General features: G+C 40.1%; 1 protein-coding gene and 1 long non-coding RNA gene across 2 annotated transcripts in view; one reads left to right on the top strand and one right to left on the bottom strand.

Moving 5' to 3' along the window:
- The window catches only part of LOC123878818 (protein slit), a 69,872-nt gene that overhangs the window by 34,428 nt on the left and 11,255 nt on the right, over positions 1-24,189 (top strand). Inside the window, exons 4-25 of the mRNA XM_045926149.1 lie at positions 9,667-9,810; positions 10,221-10,382; positions 10,771-10,841; positions 11,439-11,580; positions 12,561-12,704; positions 12,985-13,056; positions 13,193-13,264; positions 13,562-13,633; positions 14,624-14,787; positions 15,728-15,881; positions 16,265-16,356; positions 16,892-17,018; positions 17,570-17,641; positions 17,877-18,037; positions 18,407-18,536; positions 19,426-19,603; positions 20,171-20,280; positions 20,554-20,723; positions 21,419-21,632; positions 22,132-22,271; positions 22,477-22,646; positions 23,318-23,476. Coding sequence (XP_045782105.1) covers positions 9,667-9,810; positions 10,221-10,382; positions 10,771-10,841; positions 11,439-11,580; positions 12,561-12,704; positions 12,985-13,056; positions 13,193-13,264; positions 13,562-13,633; positions 14,624-14,787; positions 15,728-15,881; positions 16,265-16,356; positions 16,892-17,018; positions 17,570-17,641; positions 17,877-18,037; positions 18,407-18,536; positions 19,426-19,603; positions 20,171-20,280; positions 20,554-20,723; positions 21,419-21,632; positions 22,132-22,271; positions 22,477-22,646; positions 23,318-23,476 — 2,920 coding nt within the window. The remainder of the gene's footprint in view (positions 1-9,666; positions 9,811-10,220; positions 10,383-10,770; positions 10,842-11,438; positions 11,581-12,560; positions 12,705-12,984; positions 13,057-13,192; positions 13,265-13,561; positions 13,634-14,623; positions 14,788-15,727; positions 15,882-16,264; positions 16,357-16,891; positions 17,019-17,569; positions 17,642-17,876; positions 18,038-18,406; positions 18,537-19,425; positions 19,604-20,170; positions 20,281-20,553; positions 20,724-21,418; positions 21,633-22,131; positions 22,272-22,476; positions 22,647-23,317; positions 23,477-24,189) is intronic.
- LOC123878861 lies at positions 15,482-24,181 on the bottom strand. Its single transcript, XR_006798899.1, has 3 exons — positions 24,057-24,181; positions 22,211-22,215; positions 15,482-15,491 (listed from the first exon to the last, which is right to left on the bottom strand). It is a non-coding gene; the product is annotated as an uncharacterized LOC123878861 (long non-coding RNA).

The raw sequence follows: 24,189 nt of genomic DNA, 5'->3' as shown, positions 1-24,189 counted from the left end.
ATTATTCATACATACCGGACCGGGTAGGGTGGCCATGGTTTGAGGGAACAAAGAAAGAAAATGAATTTATTCGATGGTAGTGTCACATACAAACACATAATAAATAAAATAAAAAAAAAATACTTTTATTTCAGACTATATTATACAAAAACAGTCTATACAAGCAGTTGAAGGCCCGCGCATTGCTGGGGCGAGTCAATCCATGCTTTTTATCATTAACATAATCTTCGATTGTATAATATGCTTTTTTAGGAGCATGCTTTAATAGATTTTTTAAACTTGTGTAAAGGCAAATCTAAAATTGACTGTGGAATTTTATTATAAAATATTACACACACACAAATGACTTTTCCACTTTCCTGAGGCGGAGCGTAGGATATGCGAGCCTATTACGGTTTCTAGTTTGCCTGTCGTGGAAATCATCGACTTTTTTGTAACTGTGAGTGTTTTATCGTACAAAAATTATGTTAGTGATCTATTCCTTTTTAACCCCCAACCCAAAAAGAGGGGTGTTATAAATTTGACGTGTGTATCTGTGTATCTGTCTGTGGCATCGTAGCGCCTAAACTATCGAACCGATTTCAATTTAGTTTTTTTGTTTGAAAGGTGGCTTGATCGAGAGTGTTCTTAGCTATAATCCAAGAAAATCGGTTCAGCCGTTTGAAAGTTATCAGCTCTTTTCTAGTTACTGTAACCTTCACTTGTCGGGGATGTTATAAATTTTTAATTTACACTAATTGTTGTCTTTCGAAATACGGAATCCTTAACAGGGCTCTCTCCGTCACTCGTTTCCATTCGTTTCATACAATCGTAGTTCCAATTTCATTTGAATATTAAGCAACCAAAGCTATGAAATTTTGCAGACATATTCTAGAAACTAATATGTGTTTTAGATTTTTCTAAAAATATGTAGTTTTAAAATTACAGGGGCTCCAAGATTTGTATGAAAATTTTAAGACCGCGTAACTTTGAAACCGAATATTTTAACAGAAATCTGGAAAACCACAGACATAGATACTAGTTTCTAGAATATGTCTGCAAAATTTCATGGACTTAGGTTGCTTAATATTCAAATGAAATTGGAACTACGATTGTATGAAACGAGTGACGGAGAGAGCCCTCTTAAACATCCATACACATAATATGGGCACCCTAACGACATACCGTGACATACAGACGGTGCGTTTATATAATTCACGGAGGGCATTTAATTTCGCAAAGGGCGGCGGCAGGTAGGCGAGGGGGTTCTTTGTGTACTTTCCTAGCTCCTTTTATATTGTAATACACTTTGAAAGCCGGAATATTGGTTTAAGTTGTTTCCTTTGCTTCTAGATTTTCTTTCAGTTCATGTATATGTAAGCCCGCAGCTTCGCCCGCGTGGATTTCGATTTTTTTAAATCCCGTATGAACTTAATTTTCCGGGATAAAGAGTAGCCTGTGTCCTTCCCCGGGATGTATCCCAAGTCTGTACCAAATTTCATTAAAATCGGTTCCGTGGTTGGGCCGTGAAAACGTAGCAGACAGACAGACAGACAGACAGACAGACAGACAGACACACTTTCGCATTTATAATATTAGTATGGACTATGAATAATAACAATTATTCGTAGTCTTTTATACATACATATGTACACGCACATACAAACTGTGGAATTAACTCCCATCGGCGGTGTTCCCACTAGATTACAACATGGGGTTATTCACGGGACCAACAAGTTCCTGAAAGGCCGGCAACGCATCGGTGTTTCCTCTGGCGCTACAAATGTTCAAGGGCGGTGGATATCACTTAACATCAGGTGATCTGCCTGATTTGATCCTGAATCGACGATATGTCCAATATTAGGCTATGGTGACGTGAAATCATAGAAAAATAGGACTATAATAGGGTTACCTGATTCCTATTTTCTCACCCATAGCCTATTTGACATATCGTCGATTAAGGATCAAAAAGGTTCCCTCACTCTAGTTCTCTCTGGCGTCTAAGGCGCATCTAAAAAGGATTTTTGGAAATTCTACCCCTAAAGGATTTAAATAGGGGATGTGAATGAAGGTCTGTATGGATGTACGCTGTATACCAAAAATTTTAAATGTATAATTTCAAATGAAAAGACAGATAAGAGATAAATACGTTTTGCTAACTTGTTATCTATCTAAAAACGTTTAGAAATTCTCGAGTAACTTATTAAATTAAGTTTCCCTCAAGTTACTATTTCCCCCGTATCGGAAAGAGTCAACACGATACATGTTTTTACTGCGGCGAAGTAGATAACGCCATGCACACTATATTTGTCTGTGCAAAGTGGAAGACGGAAAGAGAAAAACTGGTGGATAAAATAGGAGACATAACAGCAGAAAATGTAGTTAAAAAGATGCTAGCAAAGGAAGAGAATTGGATTGCTGTTGCAAATTACGCCGAAGTAATCATGAAGGAAAAGGAGGAAGAAGAGAAAAGGAGGGAAAAAAGTAGATGAAGGGGCAAAAGTGTTGTGCTGTGTTTTAGGCTGCGAGGCGGGCACACAGCCAACAAGGAGACAGCAGGGGTTTTAGCCGGTAAAAGTCCGGCACTACCCAGTGGGTGTCCATGAGGATTTCCCCTGCTGTATAAGAAAAAAAAAAAAAAAAAAAAAAAAAAAAAAAAATTACTATTTCCCCCGACATTGGAAGGGTAATTAATTCGGCTAATAAGACTCAAGTAACGTTAATGGATCCGCCATCTTGGCTCCTGTGGCACACCACAAAATGGCGGGGAAATGTGACACTTCATTCATATTAATTAGTCACGTTTTAATTACCTATTTAATTTTGACGCTCTTGCCTTAATAAATGGGAAATTCAGAGTTTGATTCTTGGAGAGGTCAATATGAGAGTTCATCATTTCCAAAGAGGCTCTTATTTTGTCCAGTATGAGGTTTTAGTTACTACCCCTTCTGGAAAAAACGTACCGATCGCCAAGCGATTTAGCGTTCTGGAACGATGCCTACGTAAATAAGTCGTCGACATTCCATCTACGGTCTATACACACGAAACGAAATATTTTGCGTCATCATTCCTCATACATATCTCGTAGTTTAGGTTTGGAGTACTCTTCCGCGATCTGTGTTTCCTACCAATTCTATCAATATCCGGGTATCTTTAAAACAATGAATTGTACCTTCTATTTAGGTAAACGCGTCCCATCTCAGGCCACAGCCTCAGAATAGAGAACTCTGTATTCTGAGGCCACAACATCACTTTACATCAGGTGTGATTGTGGTCAAGCGTGTGCCTATCACACTAGTATGATAAAGGCCAAAGTTTGAATGTATGTGTGTATGTATGTAATGTTTGTTACTCCTTTACGCAAAAACTGCTAAACGGATTTGGCTGTAATTTGGAATGGAGATAGATCATATCCTGGGTTAGCACATGGCTACTTTCTGGAAAATCAAAGAGCTCCCACGGGATTTCGGAAAACCTAAATCCATGCGGACTAAGTTGCGGGCATTAGCTAGTAATGACTTAAAAAAAATAGATTTAAGGTGTTATTGATATCTCAAAACAAAACCCTATATTTCCACAAATCATCCCTTCAAAGAAAACAATACTCAGTAGCTAATTTATAATCTCAACCTCATATTAGCTGCACCGTCGCGCACGTCCGCACCGGAAGGCAGTCAGACGTCGACTGCGCGGGACCGGATGCGGCGCCATCTTGATTCCGGAAACCGCCCTCGCTTAATGAGCTCCTCATTTCTTTTGAGTGTAGAAATGTTTTGTTTTGGGGATGTTCTATTTGAGAAATTCTCTCTTTTTTGGTTTGTTAGATAATTTGGAGATCGCTCCTTCAATACGTATATAGACTTGTTATATGATGCCTGCGACTTTACCTGCGTAGATGAAGGTTTTTATATCCCGTAGAAACTTTAATTTGCCGAGATAAAGAGTATGTGTTAACTCAGGGTATAAGTTATCTTCATTCCACAGGCAAATCGGTTAGTCATTGTGGCGTGAAGGAGTAACAAACTTTTAAACTTATAAAATTACTAGATGATGGTCGCGACTTTGTCCATATGGATATATGTTTCAAAAATTCCGCGATAACCATGGATTTCTAACCCCCGACCCAAAAAGAGGGGTGTTATAAGTTTGACGTGTGTATCTGTGTATCTGTCTGTGGCATCGTAGCTTCTAAACTAATGAACAGATTTTAATTTAGTTTTTTTTGTTTGAAAGGTGGCTTGATCAAGAGAGTTCTTAGCTATAATCCAAGAAAATTGGTTCAGCCGTTTGAAAGTTATCAGCTCTTTTCTAGTTACTGTAACCTTCACTTGTCGGGGGTGTTGTAAATTTTTAATTTACACTAGTTACAGGATAAAAGTAAGCCTATGTGTTAATCTCTATCTCGATTCCAAATTTCAGTCAAATTCGTCCAGTACTTTTTGCGTGAAAGAGTAACAAACATACACATACACACACACACACACACACACACACACACACACATACACCAACAAATTAGGAGAGAACTGTTTGATTTTTCAGATCAAAAGTAAGATAATATGTCCTTCCTTGGGATCTCTGTACTAAACGTCAAAATAGGCTATTTAATAATTTAATATGGACTTTGGAAGTATGTATAAGGAATTATGGATTTAGGTATACTTCGGTATAAGAGCTAGGCAACAAAGTTGCAGTTTCCGGCTACAAGAAAGCTGATATTATATGCTGGAGCATATCATCTTTCTCCGTAAACTGTAAATAGTGAAAATTATTTGGTATTGTTTAACTTTAACGTAATATGACCAGCTGCTTTGAACGATTAGTTATGAAAGGTTGCAGTTACTGTTTAATATTTACAGTTGTCTAACCTATTGCCGGAGTTATGTGCGTTTTAAGATGGTTTTAAGAGGGGTCTCTCCGTCACTCGCTCCATACAAACGTAGTTCCAAATTCATTTGAATATTAAGCAACCAAAGTCCATGAAATTTTGCAGACATATTCTAGAAACTAATATCTATGTCTGTGGTTTTCCAGATTTCTGTTAAAATATTCGGTTTCAAAGTTACGCAGTCTTAAAAATTTACATACAAATCTTTGAGCCCCTGTAACTTTAAAACGACATATTTTTAGAAAAATCTAAAACACCACAGACACAGATATTAGTTTCTAGAATATGTCTGCAAAATTTCATGGACTTTGGTTGCTTAATATTCAAATGAAATTGGAACTACAATTGTATGAAGCGAGTGACGGAGAGAGCCCTGTTAATTTACAGTTGTCTAAACCTATTGCCGGAGTTATGGGCGTTTTTTTTCCTCTCTCGTCTGGCTTTACAAAGATTAGCCAATGTCAAGTTTGTAATTATTTACAAGTTAGGGAAACTATATAAGTATGGACTTCGCCTGTGCCGGCGCTCGCCGACACACGCGCGGCGCCCCTTTAGAGCGCTTCCCAGTCAGTTCCACCACCAAAAACACCAGTAACGTTGTGGCCTTCTTCTCAAACCAGGGCGCGTTTGGGACCCTCGTAGCTTTATTTTTAAGTTCACATACTTAATTAATTATCGACATTACGTCATTATTTAACAAATTCAACAATTGACAGTCAAAAGTGTACAATGTTTCTTATTTTAAATAAAATGCTTTGATTTTGACTTAATTATGAGAGTGAGGGAATGGAGATTTGCGCACACCTGTCCTGTGCACATTAAATCTCTTTGGGGAATTTATCAAAGTGTAGGTCTTTCAAATCAAATAAAAACACCACAATCAAAGAAATGTCAGGCTTTTATTTGGGGTGAAATCCGCCATTTTGCAGTAGCCATGTTAGGGATTTGGAAATGTCAATTTGTAAGGATAAGGTGCGTGCACAACTACCTAGGCTATTTTTATGTCTTGTTATTTGAAAATCCTTTTGTTTTGTTTGAAGGAATTTCGATGTTCTTTTGCTAATTTTTGAAATCTAAAAATATGAAGTCCAAAAAAATTTGAGATCCATACGAAAATCGCAATAAACTACCCGTAGTAATAATACTAGCCGATGCCCGCGACTTCGTCCTCGTGGATTTAGATTTCTCGGAATCCCATGGAAACTCTTTGATTTTCCGAGATAAAATGTAGTATGTACTAATCCAGGATATTATCTATCTCCGTTCCAAATTTCAGCCAAATCCGTTTAATAGTTTTTGCGTGAAGGAGTAACAAACATACACACACACACACACACACATACATACATACACACATTCACACAAGCTTTCGCCTTTAGGTGTAATATAAGTGTGAAGTGTGATGTATAAGGCAGAAACTTGGTAGAAATAAAAAAGCCCTCTTTGTAAGCTATAAGTACCTGGATATATTCATTTTACAGGCAATTTCGAACTGAAGCGTGACACGCAGGTACACAGTGTAAACGCACCCTTACACTTTTCACCCCCAGTTGTTTATTTTTATGTCACTCGAGACATAAGAAACCTCTTTGTCCTACGACCTGAGGGGCGAATTATTAGTATTTTTTTGCCATTTTCTTGTAGCCTTATAAAGCCATTCTCACGATTTTGTCGCTTCATTTTGAAATGAAACGTTTTATTTTCAAGAAAATGAGATGATAGTTTCACATCTTCAGTCGATAAAAGTTTTAATGTCAAAAATCAAAATATGGATATTTAGTTAAGAGGGCTCTCTCCGTCACTCGTTTCATACAATCGTAGTTCCAATGTTATTTGAATATTAAGCAACCAAAGCCCATGAAATTTTGCAGACATATTCTAGAAACTAATATCTATGTCTGTGGTTTTCCAGATTTCTGTTAAAATATTCGGTTTCAAAGTTACGCGGTCTTAAAAATTTTCATACAAAGCTTTGAGCCCCTGTAATTTTAAAACTACATATTTTTAGAAAAATCTAAAACACCCACAGACACTGATATTAGTTTCTAGAATATGTCTGCAAAATTTCATGGACTTTGGTTGCTTAATATTCAAATGAAATTGGAACTACGATTGTATGAAACGAGTGACGGAGAGAGCCCTGTTAATCAAAGCGTACAAGGATAATTCTTTATTACATCTATACATTTCAAAAAATATGAAAATTGGTCTACATTTACTGGGAGAAAAACATTATCGCTTTTTGTATGAAAATTTACAAGACGATCCTCTTAATTTCAATACAGTTTTGACTTGTTTCTTGCGAAAGTTTTCGTATTTCATTACGCATTGGCATGTTAGCGAGCAGCCAAGTATGTGGTAAAGACACGTCCTTTCGCTAATGAGGCGGCACTTGCCCTACTGTTGTGTAGGACCTGCGTGTCTTGAGGGGAGGAGGGTCTCTACCCACCAAGAGTTAACCTAAAACCTTAATCTCTTCACGTACAGTAGAAGCGGGTAACATTGGTATAGAAGTTTACACAAGTTTAAAAAATCTATTAAAAGTGTGCTCCTGAAAAAAGCTTATTATACAATCGAAGATTATGTAAATGACAAAAAAGCTTGGATTTGACTCGCTCCAGCAATACACGGCGCTGCAATTGCTTGTATACAGTATGGCATATTATTGTAAATTGTACATTTGAAAAGAGCAACCGCCGAGTTTCTTGCTGGTTCTTCTCGGTAGGAACAGCATTCCGAACCAGTGGTAGATTATTTTGACGATTCAAAAGCACTTGTAAAAGTTTAATTGAATAAAAATAATTTGAATTTGAATTTGAATTTGAATTAGAAGCGGGATTTTCAGTTTTTTTTTTTCATTATATAGGCAAGCGCTTGACAACAATCACAACTGATGGAAAGTGATGATACGGCCTAAGATGGGACGCGTTTACGGTTTACTGCGATGTTCTAGCTCGGAAAAGAAATATTTCATACACCCAAAATATGAGGCCCGACTCGCACTTGACCGTTTTTTAACCCCCGACCCAAAAAGAGGGGTGTTATAAGTTTGACGTGTGTATCTGTGTGTCTGTGTATCTGTGTATCTGTCTGTGGTATCGTAGCTCTTAAACTAATGAACCGATTTTAATTTAGTTTATTTTTTGAAAGGTGGCTTGATCGAGAGTGTTCTTAGCTATAATACAAGAAAATCGGTTCAGCCGTTTGAAAGTTATCAAGCTCTTTTCTAGTTACTGTAACCTTCACTTGTCGGGGGTGTTGTAAATTTTTATTTGTCTCATGATCAACCCATTTCCGCCCCACTACTGAGTACGGGTCTCCTCTCAGAATGAGAAGGGTTTAGGCCATAGTCTGCCACGCTGGCCCAATGCGGGTTGGCAGACTTCACACACCTTTGAGAACATGGAGAACTCTCAGGCATGCAGGTTTCCTCACGATGTTTTTCTTCACCGTTGAAGCAAGTGATATAAAAGCAATTTTTGTTTACACTTGTTTATTTTTATGTAGATAAAAAACGAAATTGAAATCCATCGTCACTCGCAAATCGCAGTAAAGCGACAATCGGCTCACAAAAGGTCGAAAGCTTATTGTTCCGCCGCTAAGCTGAGAGGTGCATTAGCGCCATTTTGTTAAGTGCCCGGCAAATGGCGGGAACGAACAGTTGGTTTTTTACCTCCGACCCCAAAAAGAGGGGTGTTATAAGTTTGACGTGTGTATCTGTGTATCTGTCTGTGGCATCGTAGCTCCTAAACGAATCCGTTCGTTGCGTCAGGGGTACATATCTATGGTCAGGGGACTGATACTGATAACAAAAGCTATTCTTTCTACAACAGATGCTTTCATAGCTGTTGATGATACTTTTAGCTACCCTTTAGCTGTTCCCATATGCAACAAACGCTTGGGTAAAAGTATTTATATAAAACTTAAAGGCCCATACTACACATACATATACTTATGATAACATACTTATTATTTTATGTACCTATATAGGTACATCGATTTCTCTGAGATTTTTGGACCGATTTGCAAATTTTTGTTTAATCAACAAGGATAGTTTGCAAAATTGTTCCATAAAAAATTCATACAAATTTCTTCTTATTTCTTCTTCTTAAAAATTATTATTATAGAATGCCATAAGCCTACTTTGCTGTATTAGTTTACAAATTGTGAAAAACCAAATTAAATTTGAATTTCGCGGGCAGACCCGTGGATAGGTTACTACTTCATATCTCTTTTTCTCTGCGTTGTTTTCCTCATTGCTGAGGGTTGACCCTTTTCTGTGAATATTAATGGAAAAGGAAGTTTTCTTGGGGTAAAGGCTCGATGACACTGGGCTAATTTACGAGCTGCTAGTCGGCGAGTTTAAAAGCTAGCGAGTGAGCGAGTAAGCGAGTGTCGATGACACACAAAACATTCCACTCGCTCAGTAGCCAACTAGCTAGCGTGTTGACATTTTAGCTTTAACTGCCAAAACGCAGATGCTCGCAACTAGTTTACTAGCAGTGATGATGACACGTGGCTACTAGCTAGCTTACAGGCCAACACGCCAGCGAATGGCCAGTAAATTAGCCCGGCTTTCTATTTTCCAAGCAGCGTTTTTACAATCTGATAATCAAAAGCAGATTGTGAAAAAGCTCGATGACACGTGGCGAGTTTACAAGTTACAAGGCAGCGAGTTCGCTAGCAGCTTGTAAACTCGCCCCGTGTCATCGAGGCTTAATAAAGCGGTGGGTTCCCAGATCCTACCGCATACAACTCGACTAAATTAACTCCTTCAAGATTGTACTCTACTTTGACAGGGACCTAAGCCGGAACGAGCTGACTGCGATCAGTCGGCGAACCTTCCGCGGTCTGACAGCGCTGAAGAGTCTCCACCTGGACGGAAACCAGCTCAAGTGTATCGACGAGAAAGCGCTGGAACACCTTAAGAGTTTAGAAGTGCTGTAAGTATTTAGTGCTTGAAGACCAAAGTCTTCGAACAGTGCGTGTGTGATGGCATATGGTTCCAAGACATGGTCGCTAACTATGGACCTCATAAGAAAGTAACAGAGTCCCTCAACGGGCGATGGAGAGAGCTATGCTTGGAATTTCTCTACGTGATCAAATCGTCCATCAGTCCGTCCGTCCGTCCATCTGTCTGTCAGTGGGCTGCATCTCGTGAACCGTGATAGGTAGAGAGTTGAAAGTTTCACAGAACATGTATTTCTATTGCCGCTATAACAAGAAATATTAAAAATTTCAAAATGGCCACCATGAAAATTAAAAAAAATGAAAAAGTGTTATTTCTTGTACGATGGTACGGAACTCTTCGTGTATGATTCTGACTCGCACTTGACCGATTTTTTTTCTTCAGGACCCTGAATAACAACAATCTAACGTACTTGTCGTTGGAGGCGGCGTCGGTCGCACGTCTGCACACGCTGCGACTGACGGACAACCCGATCGTCTGCGACTGTCGTGTCGCGCGTTTGTCGGCGGCTGTACGCGCTGCTGGCATCCTCGGAGTTGGAGCGAGGTAAGTATTATCAGAGTATGCTCCCCAATTGTGTAAGAAAAACGTATTCATCGCTATCGTACCGTACCGAGAACAACCAGCAAGAAACTCGGCGGTTACTCTTTTCAAGTGTTCATGCATCGTAATCAGTAGCCAATTCTGTCCTTTGAATGGCTGTGAAAAAATGTAAACAGCGAATTAACCAATCAAAGAGCCGAATTTGCTGTCGATTTGGATAACAATAAATACGTTTTTCTTATTTATTGTGGAGCAGAACCCTGAATTAATTAATATCTTCAACTGTAGAGTGGTAACTAGCCACGGCCGAAGCCAGCCAAGTATACGGTAGGCCCACTTTTATGTAAAATACCTATCTAAGTATAATAATTAGTATATTTTTGCGTTTTAGATGCCAGGCTCCCGTTGCCCTCAGAGGTGCACTTCTCACGGAACTCGAAGCACACGAGCTAATATGCAATGGTAAGTAATCACTATTCATATCCATATTATCCATGCATACTAATATTTTAATGTTTGAACTATTGTGAGTTATTTCCACTATAAGTATAGATGGTCATGTATTTAGTTGATGTAAGTCCTACCTTCAAACCCATCCGGGGTCCTTTCTCATAGGGACTCAGCTCGCTGCGTGTCGCGGTTTAGACATACTAATCCTACTTAATACTATAAACGCGAAAGTTCATATGTATGGATGGATGTATGGATGTTTCACGCAAAAAGTATTGGATGGATTTGGCTGAAATTTGGAATTGAAATAGATTGTTATACCCTAGATAAACACATCAGCTACTTTTTATCCCGGAAAATCAATGAGTTCCCACGGGATTTTTAAAAACCTATATCTACGGGAAAGAAGTCGTGGGCAATCACTCAATCAGCTAGTATTGTACCTAAATATGCGAAGGTGTGTATGTCTATCCGTATGATAACTTTTCACGGCGATTTAAAGAATTTGATAAAATTTGGTACCTACAAAGTTAGTTTTTATCCCAGAAAATCAAAGAATTTCTACGGAATTATTTAATAAACCTAAATCCATTTATGTTTTAACTCCAGGTCCCACAACGACGGTAATCGCGGAGTGTTCGGCCGAGCCTCGCTGCCCGCCGCCCTGCAGGTGCTCGCCAGACGGCACTGTCGACTGCCGCGAAAAGCTCCTCACAGATCTGCCCAGCATCCCGCACAGAGCCACTGAGATGTGAGTGTCTGTCTACGTATTCTTCCCGGCCCCTGTTATATTATTGTAAATTGAAGAATTGAAAAGAGCAACCGCCGAGTTTCTTGCTGGCTCGGTAGGAACGGCATTCCGAACCAGTGGTAAATTATTTGACGATCTAAAAGCACTTGTAAAAGTCTATTTGAATAAAAATCTATTCTATTCTATTCTATTCCTGTCCATTAATCATTAACCCCGACAAAAAAGATGGGTGTTAAATAAGTTTGACGTGTGTATCTGTGTATCTGTCTGTGGCATCTTAGCTCCTAAACTAATGAACCGATTTTAATTTAGTTTTTTTTTGTTTGAAAGGTGGCTTGATTGAGAGCGTTCTTAGCTATAAGAAAATCAGTTCAGCCATTTGAAAGTTATATCAGCTCTTTTCTAGTTACTGTAACCTTCACTTGTCGGGGGTGTTATACATTTTTAATTTACACTTGTTACTAAGTACGGGTCTCCTTTCAGAATGACAAGGGTTTGGCCAAAGTCGACCACGCTGGAAACATTGTAGAGAACTCTCAGGCACAGAGATGTATGACGATTCTACTACTGACGATTCTACTATGTAGTAGAATCGTCTGTTTGTCTGGTGGACCGTTGCCCGTTACTACTTCCCACTCTTAGCCCAGCCTGTGGCCGTGCGGTCCAAAGACAATACAGCATTCTAGAGCATATAGAGGTGTGTAATGTCTGCCAATCCGCACTTGGATCTTATTAACATACTAGTTGATGCCCGCGACTTCGTTCGCGTGGATGTAGGTTATTTCCCGTGGGAATTTTTTGATTTTCCTGGATAAAAGTAGCCTATGTGCTAATCCAGGGTATATTCTATCTCCATTCTAAATTTCAGCCCAATCCGTCCAGTAGTTTTTGCGTGAAGGAGTAACAAACATACACACAAACTTTCGCCTTTATAATATTAGTGTGAAGTGTGATGTGATGTGATATCCATCTCTTTCTAGTCGCCTAGAACAGAACGAGATAACGGAAGTGGGAGCCGGCGCGTTCTCAGCAGTGAAGAGAGTCGCTCGCATCGATCTGTCAAACAACAAGATTTCCAAGATGGCCGCCGATGCCTTCAACGGACTAACGCATTTAACTTCTTTGTAAGTAATTCGTAAAACTGTAAGACAGTCTTCGTTCTTTATAGTTTTAAAAAGAAACCCCTAAAGGGTTCCGTAAGTAATATACTGCTAGACATAGATACAACGGTAGGTCCTCTGGACTATTTTTAAAAAAAAAACAATTTCACTAATCTGCGATATCACCTGATGGTGAGTGATGATGCAGTCTAAGATGGAAGCTACAAGACAATGCATACTGCATAGGTATTCCTAATTCTAGCGGTAACATAATATTTTTACAATACTTATCTTTTCTTTTCAGGGTTCTCTATGGGAACAAAATTAAGGATCTTCCTTCTGGAATATTCCACGGTTTAACATCGCTACAACTCCTGTAAGTATTCAATTTCTACACATTGTAAAATTGAGTCCACTGTCTGTATGTGTGTATGTATGAACGTTTAGATCTTTCGATCGTATCGTATCGAATCCGTCCAGTAGTAATATTAGTGTGGTATTCTTGTTTTCAGGTTACTTAACTCAAATGAAATAACTTGCGTCCGTAAAGATACGTTTCGAGATCTACAGAGTCTCAAATTATTGTAAGTACAATGTACATTAAATAAGTTAAAAAAAAAACAGTATCTAGACGACCACAAGCGGTTTTTCAATTGTAAAAAATATCCAGCCACAAGTTTTTATTCGCTCTTGAAATTTGTTCCTTAACACAAACTGTTAAGGTTCAATTTTTAATGGAATAACTTATCTTATGATCCTACAACCTTTTAAATTAAAGGACCGTTTGTGGTTGTTGTTGTTGTTGACCGTTGTGTGTCTAGACGATTTCAAAATCACAAAACTTATTTTGGTCAATGAATTTGGACCGTTTTTTTTTTCAGATCTCTGTATGACAACAATATCAGATCATTACCAAATGGAACTTTCGATTCGTTAACTGGAATCCAGACTTTGTAAGTACCTACCTACTCAATTAAAATAAGTTTCCATTAATCAATTCCATATAATTATGTACATAATTAAAATAAGGTGCCATATTACAATTGGTCTGTGCGCTGAGAGATTTGCTGAGGGTGTGCGAAGACTATGCTGAAAAGCATGGACTTAAATATAATGTAAAAAAAAGCATGCTAATGGTCTTTGCGGCGGGTAGCATTTCTCCCAGCTATGTACCTCCAGTGAGACTGTACGGTGCAGAGCTGGTTAGGGTGCCCAAATTCACATACCTGGGTCATGTGGTTACAGCAGACATGAAAGATAACTGTGACATAGATAGGGAACGGAGGGCGTTGGCGGTTAGAGGGAATATGATAGCTCGCAGATTTGCACGTTGCACAAAAGAAGTTAAGGTCACTTTGTTCAAGTCCTTTTGTCAGAGCTTCTACACGTGCAGTCTGTGGGTTGACTATACCCAAAAATCTATAAACGCTCTCCGAGTCCAGTATAATAACATCTTCAGAATAATGTTGGGACTGCCTCGATACTGTAGCGCGTCCGGTATGTTTGCGGAGAACCGTGTAGACGGTTTCTTCGCAATAATGCGGAAACGGATCGCCTCAATTAAAAGCAGGCTGGAGAGAAGTCCCAACATTATCCTGAAGGTGATAGCAGACAGACAGGACAGCGCTCTCAAAGCGCACTGGATGTCTGCATTAGTTAATAAGTATATTAATTATATTAACTAACATAGAATAAGTTTCTTACTAACATACATTACATTATAATTTAGTTACTAACATAGGTTAAGATGTTTACTAACATAATATTGTGGGCCTTTGTTGCTTAAATAAATAAAACAATACAATACAATGAAAATTCAACCCTATTTCATATGCATTTAGGTTATATTTTCATCGTCTGTCAGCTAGTATTACCATTTAAAAGTTTAAGAATAGATATATGTGCCAATCCGTAAGTAATTGACTTTGAATCTTATTTCCTAGGCATCTAGGTCGCAATCCCTTCTCCTGTGATTGCTCGTTGCGCTGGCTTGCGGCGTATCTACGCAAGAACCCCATAGAAACTTCTGGTGCTAAATGTGACTCCCCAAAGAGAATGAACAGAAAAAGAATAGATGCGTTAAGAGAAGAGAACTTTAAATGTAAACGTAAGTATTCTAAGAGTGTTCTATAAAAACAAAACCGGCCAAGTGCGAGTCGGACTCGTACATGAAGAGTTCCGTACGAGATATAACACTACTAACTGAGCCTATGTCACTCAGACTTTAACTATAACCCTGCAAAAAATCTAGTCATTCGGATGCTCCTGTTGCGACAGGGACAAACCATTAAACTAACAGAGAAACACAATTCTCCATTTACACATTTTGTTTTTTTTTTTTTTTTAATTTGCATGGCGGCTATTCTGAAATTCAGTATCTTGGTTTTTTAAATAAATAAATAAAAATTTATTCAGCTCAACAAAATCACAAAAAAAAGAATAAAAATACAATTCATACAAATTATCAACTAAACTTAAAAGTAGAAAATACTTAGACCAATATTGTGTCTGTGAGCTAAAAATTTTATAGGCAATAGAAATACATTCTGTGAAAATTTAACTCTCTAGTCTCTACCTATTACAGTATTTATTGAAAAAAACACTATAATACTCTATACACGGAAATAAGTTAGTATAGGGTTCTCTCAACCAATCGCAAACATGTTTTCAAAAAACATTCGAAATTCAATTCGAAAACAGTTTCGTTTGTGATTGATCGGTGACTCGAAATGCTTATTGCCTATTGAGTTTTTGTCTCTGTCATTTTTATGGGGTTATGTAACAGAGAGACAGAGAGCCATAATATACTAACTTATTTCCGTGAATACAGTGTAATATAAGCATAACCGAGATCCTCAATAGCTCAACGGTTGAAGAGCGGACTGAATTCCGAAAGGTCGGCGGTTCAAACTCCACCCGTTGCACTATTGTCGTACCCACTCCTGGCACAAGCTTTACGCTTAATTGGAGGGGAAAGAGGAGAACTAGCCATGATTAGCATGGCTAATATTCTTTAAATAAACCATAATTATTCATATTTCGTTTAGCTGGCGAAGAATCAGCAGAAGCCTGTGGCGATGAGCCCCCATGTCCGGATATGTGCGCGTGCTCGCGCGCGTTAGTCCGCGGAGTACGGGTGGCGTGCGCACGTGCTCGCTTATCCGACGTGCCCCGCGACTTGCCCATCTCTACTATCGCACTGTGAGTTCATTCAGGTTACACTATTTTCCAAGTTGCGCTAAATAAATATTATTAGTTTTTTTTTTTCTGGCTTATATTTTTAGTTTGATAGCTCATTTTTTTAGCTGGCTTTACGGCTCTGGGTTCTACCTTTTAAATTCAAATTCAAAATATTTTTATTCAATCAGACTTTTACAAGTTCTTTTCACTCTCTGATTTGAAATTGATGAAAGTTCTTTAATAGCTCAATAGCCAGTTCCATAGATCTACTGCCTCCATGGCCGTGCGGTTCGCTTATGCGCCACCTGTCGGGATAAATTGGCTGTATATCCCCATTGGAGTCATATATTTTTAATGCAGCCGAAACACAGACCACTATGAGCAGAAATTGTCTCCTTTTGCAGCATCATGCCAGACAACAATTTGGGTCAAATCAAATCAGATGGTCTATTTGGGAGACTGCCGGACCTCACTAAACTGGACTTCAGAAATAATGGTGAGAAAAAGATTTCATCAAGCGTAAGCCTATGCAGCATTAAAAAAACCGGCCAAGTGCGAGTCAGACTCGCGCACCGAGGGTTCCGTACTCCGGTATTTTTCCGACATTTTGCACCTTAAATCAAAAACTATTAAGTATGCATAAAAATAAATAAAAATCTGTTTTAGAATGTACAAGTAAAGCTCTTTCATATGATACCCCACTTGGTATAGTTATCTTATTTGAATTTTAACACACATTTTAATTTTTGTTTTAGTGATGTAACCACAAATTCGCGGTTTTTGGATTTATTGCTTTACTTGTGCTATAAGACCTACCTACCTTTCATGATTCTAAGTCAACGGGAAGTACCCTATAGGTTTTCTTGACAGACGGACAGACAGACAGACAACAAAGTGATCCAATAAGGGTTTCGTTTTTCCTTTTGAACTAGGAAGCCTTAAAAAAAAATTATAAAAGTAAGAGTTGTTTTTGACGCATCAGCTAAAATAGCAGTGAATGATTTCACAGAAATATTTTCGTTCTGTTCCAGGTATAACAGTGATAGAAGACAACGCTTTTGATGGTGCAGCGTCCATACAGGAACTATTGTTAGACGGGAATTTGCTCCAAACCGTCACAGACAAAATGTTCTTTGGCTTACATAGTCTTAGTACTTTGTAAGTATATGTACATTATAGGCTGAACCAGAACGCTAGCAAAAACGAAGACAGGTGATAGTTAGTACTGATGATTATAAGATACTACAAAAAAAATCACGGAAAAGAAAATTCCTGTATTTTTTAAAAGTTCACAATATATTGCAAATAAAACATCTGACTGACGCTAAAGGTCAACGAACGTTCCGTAAATAGGTCACTCGAAGTCAATGCCGCGTCGTAGGTGGGGCATTGATCCGAGTTTGGTCGGTTACAATCCGAGTTTGAAAAATACTAAATCACTATAACTACAAGATAAGGCAAATGGTTATTGGCATTGGATTGTGTTAGGTAGTATAGTAATAATAACGCTAAGTTTTTGCTAGCGTTCTAGTTACACCTGTACCTATTGTTATTTTCTTATCCTGGTATTTTCCCAATTTATTCAAGGTCTATGCCTGACTACAGGTGTGGAGGAAACGAAATAGCTAATTTTGTTGTGTCCTCAGATTAGTGAGATTGTATTACATATTTAGTTTTCATTTGACTAAAAATAATTGTTTTTGTCACAGATCACTGACGGATAACAAAATAAGATGTATCACGCCGGGGTCCTTCGATCATCTCAACATGCTGACCACTTTGTAAGTACATAATCATATCCTTTATTTGCTTAAGTACAGGTACAAAAGATACCCTGTACCTACTTAAGCAAATAACAAACTTAAGCTTCAGTTAAAACGAGTCAGATTTATGTCAGCGATATAGCGCTGTCTCGTTTTAACAGTGTCTAAAGTCTGAACAAAGTCAAAGTGCGCTCTATAGATTTCAACCTAAGAATGCTCTAATCCCCAGTCTATGATTTGCTTGGTAAAACAGATCACTCGGCAACAACCCCCTACACTGCACGTGCCACATATCGTGGGTGCCCAACTGGTTGCGCAACCGTCGCCTGGCGACCGGCGCCGCGTGCGCGTTCCCCGCCGCCCTGAGGGGAACCGAGGTGCAGCATTTGGAGGTTGCCGACTTCAAGTGCACATGTAAGTTTTTTTTGGGGTTGTCTCGGGTTGCGGCCGTTTAAATACAGTTTAATATAAAAATCAAGCGGCGATAGCCTAGTGTTTAAAGATGGTGTCTAACTTTTACTTCTAATTACCACTTCTACCTTTTTGAAGTAATGTGTGTGTTAAGAAATTAAATATCAATTGGTCATAATAGTTAGATAGTCATAATAATAATCTTTATTTTTCCCACATACATTTTTTATAAACTTATTTACATGAAGTAAATAAAAGAACTTATGATTTAGAGTAACAAATGGGAACGATGATCCTGCACAAGAATGAACTGTGTTGTAGTGATCATCACCCTCGTCATACAATATGACCAATTGAGCATGTTTGTTCCAGCGGAGGATAAAGGCTGCCTCCCACAGGACTACTGTCCCGCGGGCTGCTCGTGCGCCGGCACGGTGGTGCGCTGCGCGCGCGCCAAGCTCACCGCGCTGCCCGCCAGGATACCGCCTTACACAACTGAACTGTAAGCTATACCTTTTTTTTTTTTTTTTCTTTATTTATTTAAGGGCTTTGATACATTTAAAAGTACATGTCAGCCCTATTATAATCTAATTAAATACAACAATACAACAAAATTCTTAATCTAATAAAATAAGTCTTTCTCACTATCCATAATTTGATTTGGAAAGCAGCCATGTGCAGATAGATGTCATTATCCCCAAACCAAACCGAAATATACTTCATAATCTCCTCAATAATAAAACATCTAGTAGGTAAGCTATACCTTATTAGATGATGCTCGCGACTTCGACCGCGTGGATTTAGTTTTTTGAAAATCCCGTAGGAATTATTTGGTTTTCCAGAATAAAAAGTAGCCTATGTTGATCCAGGGTATAATCTATCTTCATTCCTCACCCAAATCCAGTAGTTTTTCGTGAAAGAGTAAAAAAAACATCCATCCATACATACAAACTTTCGCGTTTATAATATTAGTAGTGTGATTAGATGACCAGCATCTGCTCGCAAACTTCAAATACCTATTTTAACTCCTTAGGGATTGAATTTTCAACAATCCTTACACAGGGTGTAACCAGAAAGCTCTAATAAAAATAAAGACAGGTGATAGTACTGATGATCACTGATAAGATACCTACCGCAAAAAAACGCGAAATAAATAATCCTGTATATTTTAAGTTCACAATATATTTCAAATAAAACATCTGACTGACGCTAGAGGTCAACGAACGTTGCGTAATTAGGCCACTTGGAGTCAGTGCCGCGTCGTAAGTGAGGCACTGACTCGAGTTTTGCACGCTTTACATTGCGGGTTTGAAAAATACAAAATCACTAAAACTACAAAATAAGGCAATATATTTATTAAGGTTATTGAAACCGTACATCTTCTCTTGCAGATATCTGGAATCCAACGACATAACCAGCATTTCGGCTGACCAGCTCCGACATCTCACCCAACTGACTCGTCTGGACCTATCCAACAACAAGATCAGCGTGCTATCCAACAACACTTTTGAAGCCCTCACTAAGTTATCCACACTTATCGTCAGCTACAATCGACTTAGATGTGTGCAGGTATATCTTTCTTACAAGCGTAGTGTGGGAAGCCCTCCAGCATGATGGACCGACGATATGAAGGGGCTGGCGGGAAGTGGCTGGATGAAGAAGACTGAGGACTGGGTGTGGTGGTGCTCTTGGAAGGCCTATGTCCAACAGTGGACGTCCACAGGATGATGATATATTTTTATTTCTGTCATAATAGCTATTGCATGTCAAACATCCCGATTCATCCAGTAGTGTGAGCTGTGCGTTGATAAATCAATCAATCAGTCAACTTTTCCTTTTATATATTTAGAAGATAAAAATTGCATGTTGATGGTGTGACCTTGAAATTTTTACCCATCCCAAAATTGCCCTTCAGAAGATTTCAATTTTAAAACAATTACCCAAACGAACCCCAGAAAACTGAAAACAATCAGAGGTCATAAAAATGATTTTTTTTTTGGGGTTCCGAACCCGAAGGATGCCAACGGGACCCTACCTAAGCCTTCGCCGTCCGTCCGTCCGTCCGTCCGTCTGTCAGAGAACTGTATCTCGTGAACCGTAATAGTTGGAGAGTGAATTTTTTTTGTATGTTTTCAGCGAGATGCCCTCAAAGGCCTCACTCAGCTCCGTGTCTTGTCTCTCCACGGCAACAACATCTCGATGCTGGCTGACGGGGTCTTCAGGGACCTGGAATCTATTTCTCACGTGTGAGTTACCATTTATGTTCTTTTATAGGCATTCCTCCTTTTTTAGGGTTCCGTACCTAAAAACGTAACCCTTATAAGATCACTTTGTTGTCTGTCTATCTGTTTGTCCATCCGTCCGTAGTGTCTTTCAAGAAAACCTATAGGGTACTTCCCGTTGACCTAGAATCATAAAATTTGGCAGACAGACAGACAGACAACAAAGTGATCCTATAAAGGTTCTGTTTTTCCTTTTGAGGTACGGAACCCTAGTAATGCGGTGGATTTTGTCCACAGTGCCCTGGGCTCCAACCCGCTGTACTGCGACTGCCGAGCCCGCTGGCTGTCCGAGTGGGTGAAGGTGGCCGGTGAATACGTGGAAGCGGGCATCGCGCGCTGCGCAGAGCCACCCCCCATGAGAGACAAGCTGGTGCTAAGCACGCACTCCGAAGCCTTCCTGTGTAGAGGTACTTACCTGCATCAAAGTCAAAGTCAAAATCAAAAGTTATTCAAAACTATTGTACACAGATATATTTGGAGTTCTGTGATTACAAATTGTTGAAATTACTCGGACAGGTACGAAGAGATTTGCTTCCTCGTTTCTAATTCGAACCGCTAGGATATGGAACGCCCTTCCAGCATCAGTTTTCTCTGCCACCTATAATATGGGTATAAATAAATAATAAAAAACTTTTGTTTTTTAAATTTGAAACATGATATATTGGTGATAATTAATTAGGTAAACTTAAAACTAAAGCTATGAGAGTTCCAAACCCAAATCACATCCAAAAAGGGTATATGATTACTCAAGGAGCGGACTAATAAATTTCTGAAAGGCCGGTAACCCATTGGCGGTTCCTATGATACTGCAAATATTCATGGGCGGCGGTAATCACTTAACATCAGGTGACCCGCCTGCTCGTTGGCTCGCTATTTTTTATTAAAAAATTTAACACCTCGATAAAAAATGGCGGCGTCACAACAGTTCTGTAAGCAGTCATTTTGAATACGGATGGAAGTCAGGCGTTTTTTATTTCGGCCTAAAAAAGATTTGAGTTAGGTACTGTCAAGTCGTGTCTAAAGACGTTTTACAAGATCCATGTTAAATTTTTTTTGATTAAATAAATTAAAAAAAAAACTTCAATAATCATTTTGTTTCCAGGCGACCCCCCGGCTGAAGTGGTGTCGAAATGCGATCGCTGCTACAAGAACCCCTGCCTCAACCGCGGGGTCTGCTCCGCTACAGCGTCTGGTGGTTACGCCTGCGCGTGCGCACGTGGTTTCCATGGTGACACCTGTCAGCACCAGATAGATGCCTGCTATGGTTCACCCTGTGCTCATGGTGTCTGCCAACTGCTGGAAGAGGGACGGTTTAGGTAGGTGTCTGGAGGCAGCTGCTAGGAGTGTTCGGCCGTACCTAGCTGGAGGGTACACCTTCCATGGCTACACCTGTCAGCATCAGATAAATGCATGCTACGCATCCCCCTGTGCCCATGGGGTGTGCTAAGTGCTTGAAGAGGGATGGTTCAGGTAGGTGTCTGCTAAAGACCTGCATCAAGCTGGTACTTGGTAGGGCCATCCCATACTTGAGCTTGGTATAAGGTACTTTCAAGGTACCGTAGCAAATGAAAACCCACCGAGCGGTGTTATGCTCGGCCGACGGTTACATGTCGAAACTTTTACATATAGTGCAGATTCCTAAACGCTCCGTTAGTGCGATTCAGATTTGCGTGTTTTATTTGAGCTTCAGCTGTAACATACTGGTGCTGCCATCTAGTGAGGTATAGGCGAGAGGCGCTTATCTTAGGATGCATCATCACTTGCCAGCAGGTCTGATTGCAGTCAATGCAGTCTATATAATGTTCTGTGTTGCAGTTGCGCGTGCCACGCAGGCTACACGGGCGTGCGTTGCGAGGTCAACATCGACGACTGCCTCGCGCACCGCTGCCAGAACAACGCCTCCTGCATCGACCACCTCGAGGGCTACACCTGCAAGTGTGCGCCTGGCTTTATGGGTAACTATCAATTCCTTACTTTCTGAGAATACTCATACCCATTGACCAGTGTGTCCTTTTCACTTCTATACAATAGTGCAAGAGAGAGCGGCCTATGTTAGCTCAACTCAGTGAACAACATACAGTTCAGAGCCATTGTGCTCCCCAGTTATGTAAGAAAAACGTATTCATCGTTTCATAATTTTACTTTTTAACTTTTTCCCAGGCGAATTCTGTGAGAAGAAAATCCCCTACTGCAGTTCAGAGTTCAACCCCTGTGCCAACGGAGCTACCTGTGTGGACCACATCAGCCACTACACCTGCTCGTGCCCTAAGGGCTACTCAGGGCAGAACTGCACTATCAACGCTGATGACTGCATCAACCATATGTGCCAGGTAAGATGTCCCGCAGTTCAACCCGTGTGCCAACGGAGCTACCTGTGTGGACCACATCAGCCACTACACCTGCTCGTGCCCTAAGGGCTACTCAGGGCAGAACTGCACTATCAACGCTGATGACTGCATCAACCATATGTGCCAGGTAAGATGTCCCGCAGTTCAACCCGTGTGCCAACGGAGCTACCTGTGTGGACCACATCAGCCACTACACCTGCTCGTGCCCTAAGGGCTACTCAGGGCAGAACTGCACTATCAACGCTGATGACTGCATCAACCATATGTGCCAGGTAAGATGTCCCGCAGTTCAACCCCTGTGCCAACGGCGCTACCTGTGTGGACAGCGTTATACTACTGGCATAAATCTTTCTCGTTCTTAAGTGTCTCTCTCTTTCTCTCTCTCTCTCTCCGTCTCTCTCTCTCTCCGTCTCTCTCTCTAGTCGTTCCTTCATTTCTGAAGATCGTGGTCTTGGTGTTCTTGCAACCTCGTGCGGATTAATTGCTTCCATCGGCTTAAGTCTAAGCAAAGTCAAAGTGCGCTCTATGAATTTCAACCCGAGAGTTGAGGCTAAGAATTTGAAATCTTGATTGAAAAAATTACATATTTGGGAAAGAGGACTTGTGGGAGCTGACATTTTTCCTGCATCAAAGCTTACCGTGTTTGTTTACAGAACGGGGCGACGTGCGTGGACGGGCTGGACGAGTACCGCTGCGCGTGCACGCCGGGGTACGCGGGCCGCTACTGCGAGGCGGCGCCGCACGCCGCGCTCGGCACGTCCCCGTGCGCGCACCACGACTGCGTGCACGGCGTGTGCTACTTGGCGGTGCACGTGCGTACCGTTGTACCTTTAGCTTTACTACATCTTGTACCTTTAGCTTCAGAAAATCTTGTACCTTTAGCTTTAGAACATCTTGTACCTTTAGCTTTAGAACATCTTGTACCTTTAGCTTTAGAACATCTTGCACCTTTAGCTTTAGAACATCTTGTACCTTTAGCTTTAGAACATCTTGCACCTTTAGCTTTAGAACATCTTGTACCTCTAGCCAGACCTGGCGCACTCCGCATTTTAGGTATAAAGCTACAAGTACCCGGCGGGAACCGACCGGTCGGGCGGATTCAGATCCTTGCCGCGTGCAAGAAAAGATAAGAGCTAGCGATAGAAAGAGAGGCAACTTCTAAGTAAATATAGTAGTAGGTAATAAAGCGCTGTGCGACCTGAATTGCACTTTATTGAGTCGTAGTAAGAGTTGCTACTATTTATAGTGAAATTTCTGTGTATTCTGAGCTTTAGCTTTAGAACATCTGTACCTTTAGCTTTAAACATCGATGTATGGTTGCCTGTCTGTTAGTATTTTACAGGATGTATCCTTTTTTCCACGCACATGGAAACTTTGAGATAAACTCCCTACCATCTCCTCGGGCGAGAGTATTGCAACCTGTCCGTCCTACTATCGTCGGATAATCTCTACGATACAACGATAATTCCGCCAGCGTGTCGTCATGACTCGCAACGATACGCCACAAGACCGCAACGGATCGTGA

This window comes from Maniola jurtina, chromosome 26 (assembly GCF_905333055.1).
Source record: "Maniola jurtina chromosome 26, ilManJurt1.1, whole genome shotgun sequence".
In the NCBI taxonomy this organism is placed as follows: domain Eukaryota; kingdom Metazoa; phylum Arthropoda; class Insecta; order Lepidoptera; family Nymphalidae; genus Maniola; species Maniola jurtina.
The sequence above is the reverse complement of the archived record's forward strand: the minus strand, read 5'-3'. Positions and strand labels throughout refer to the sequence as shown.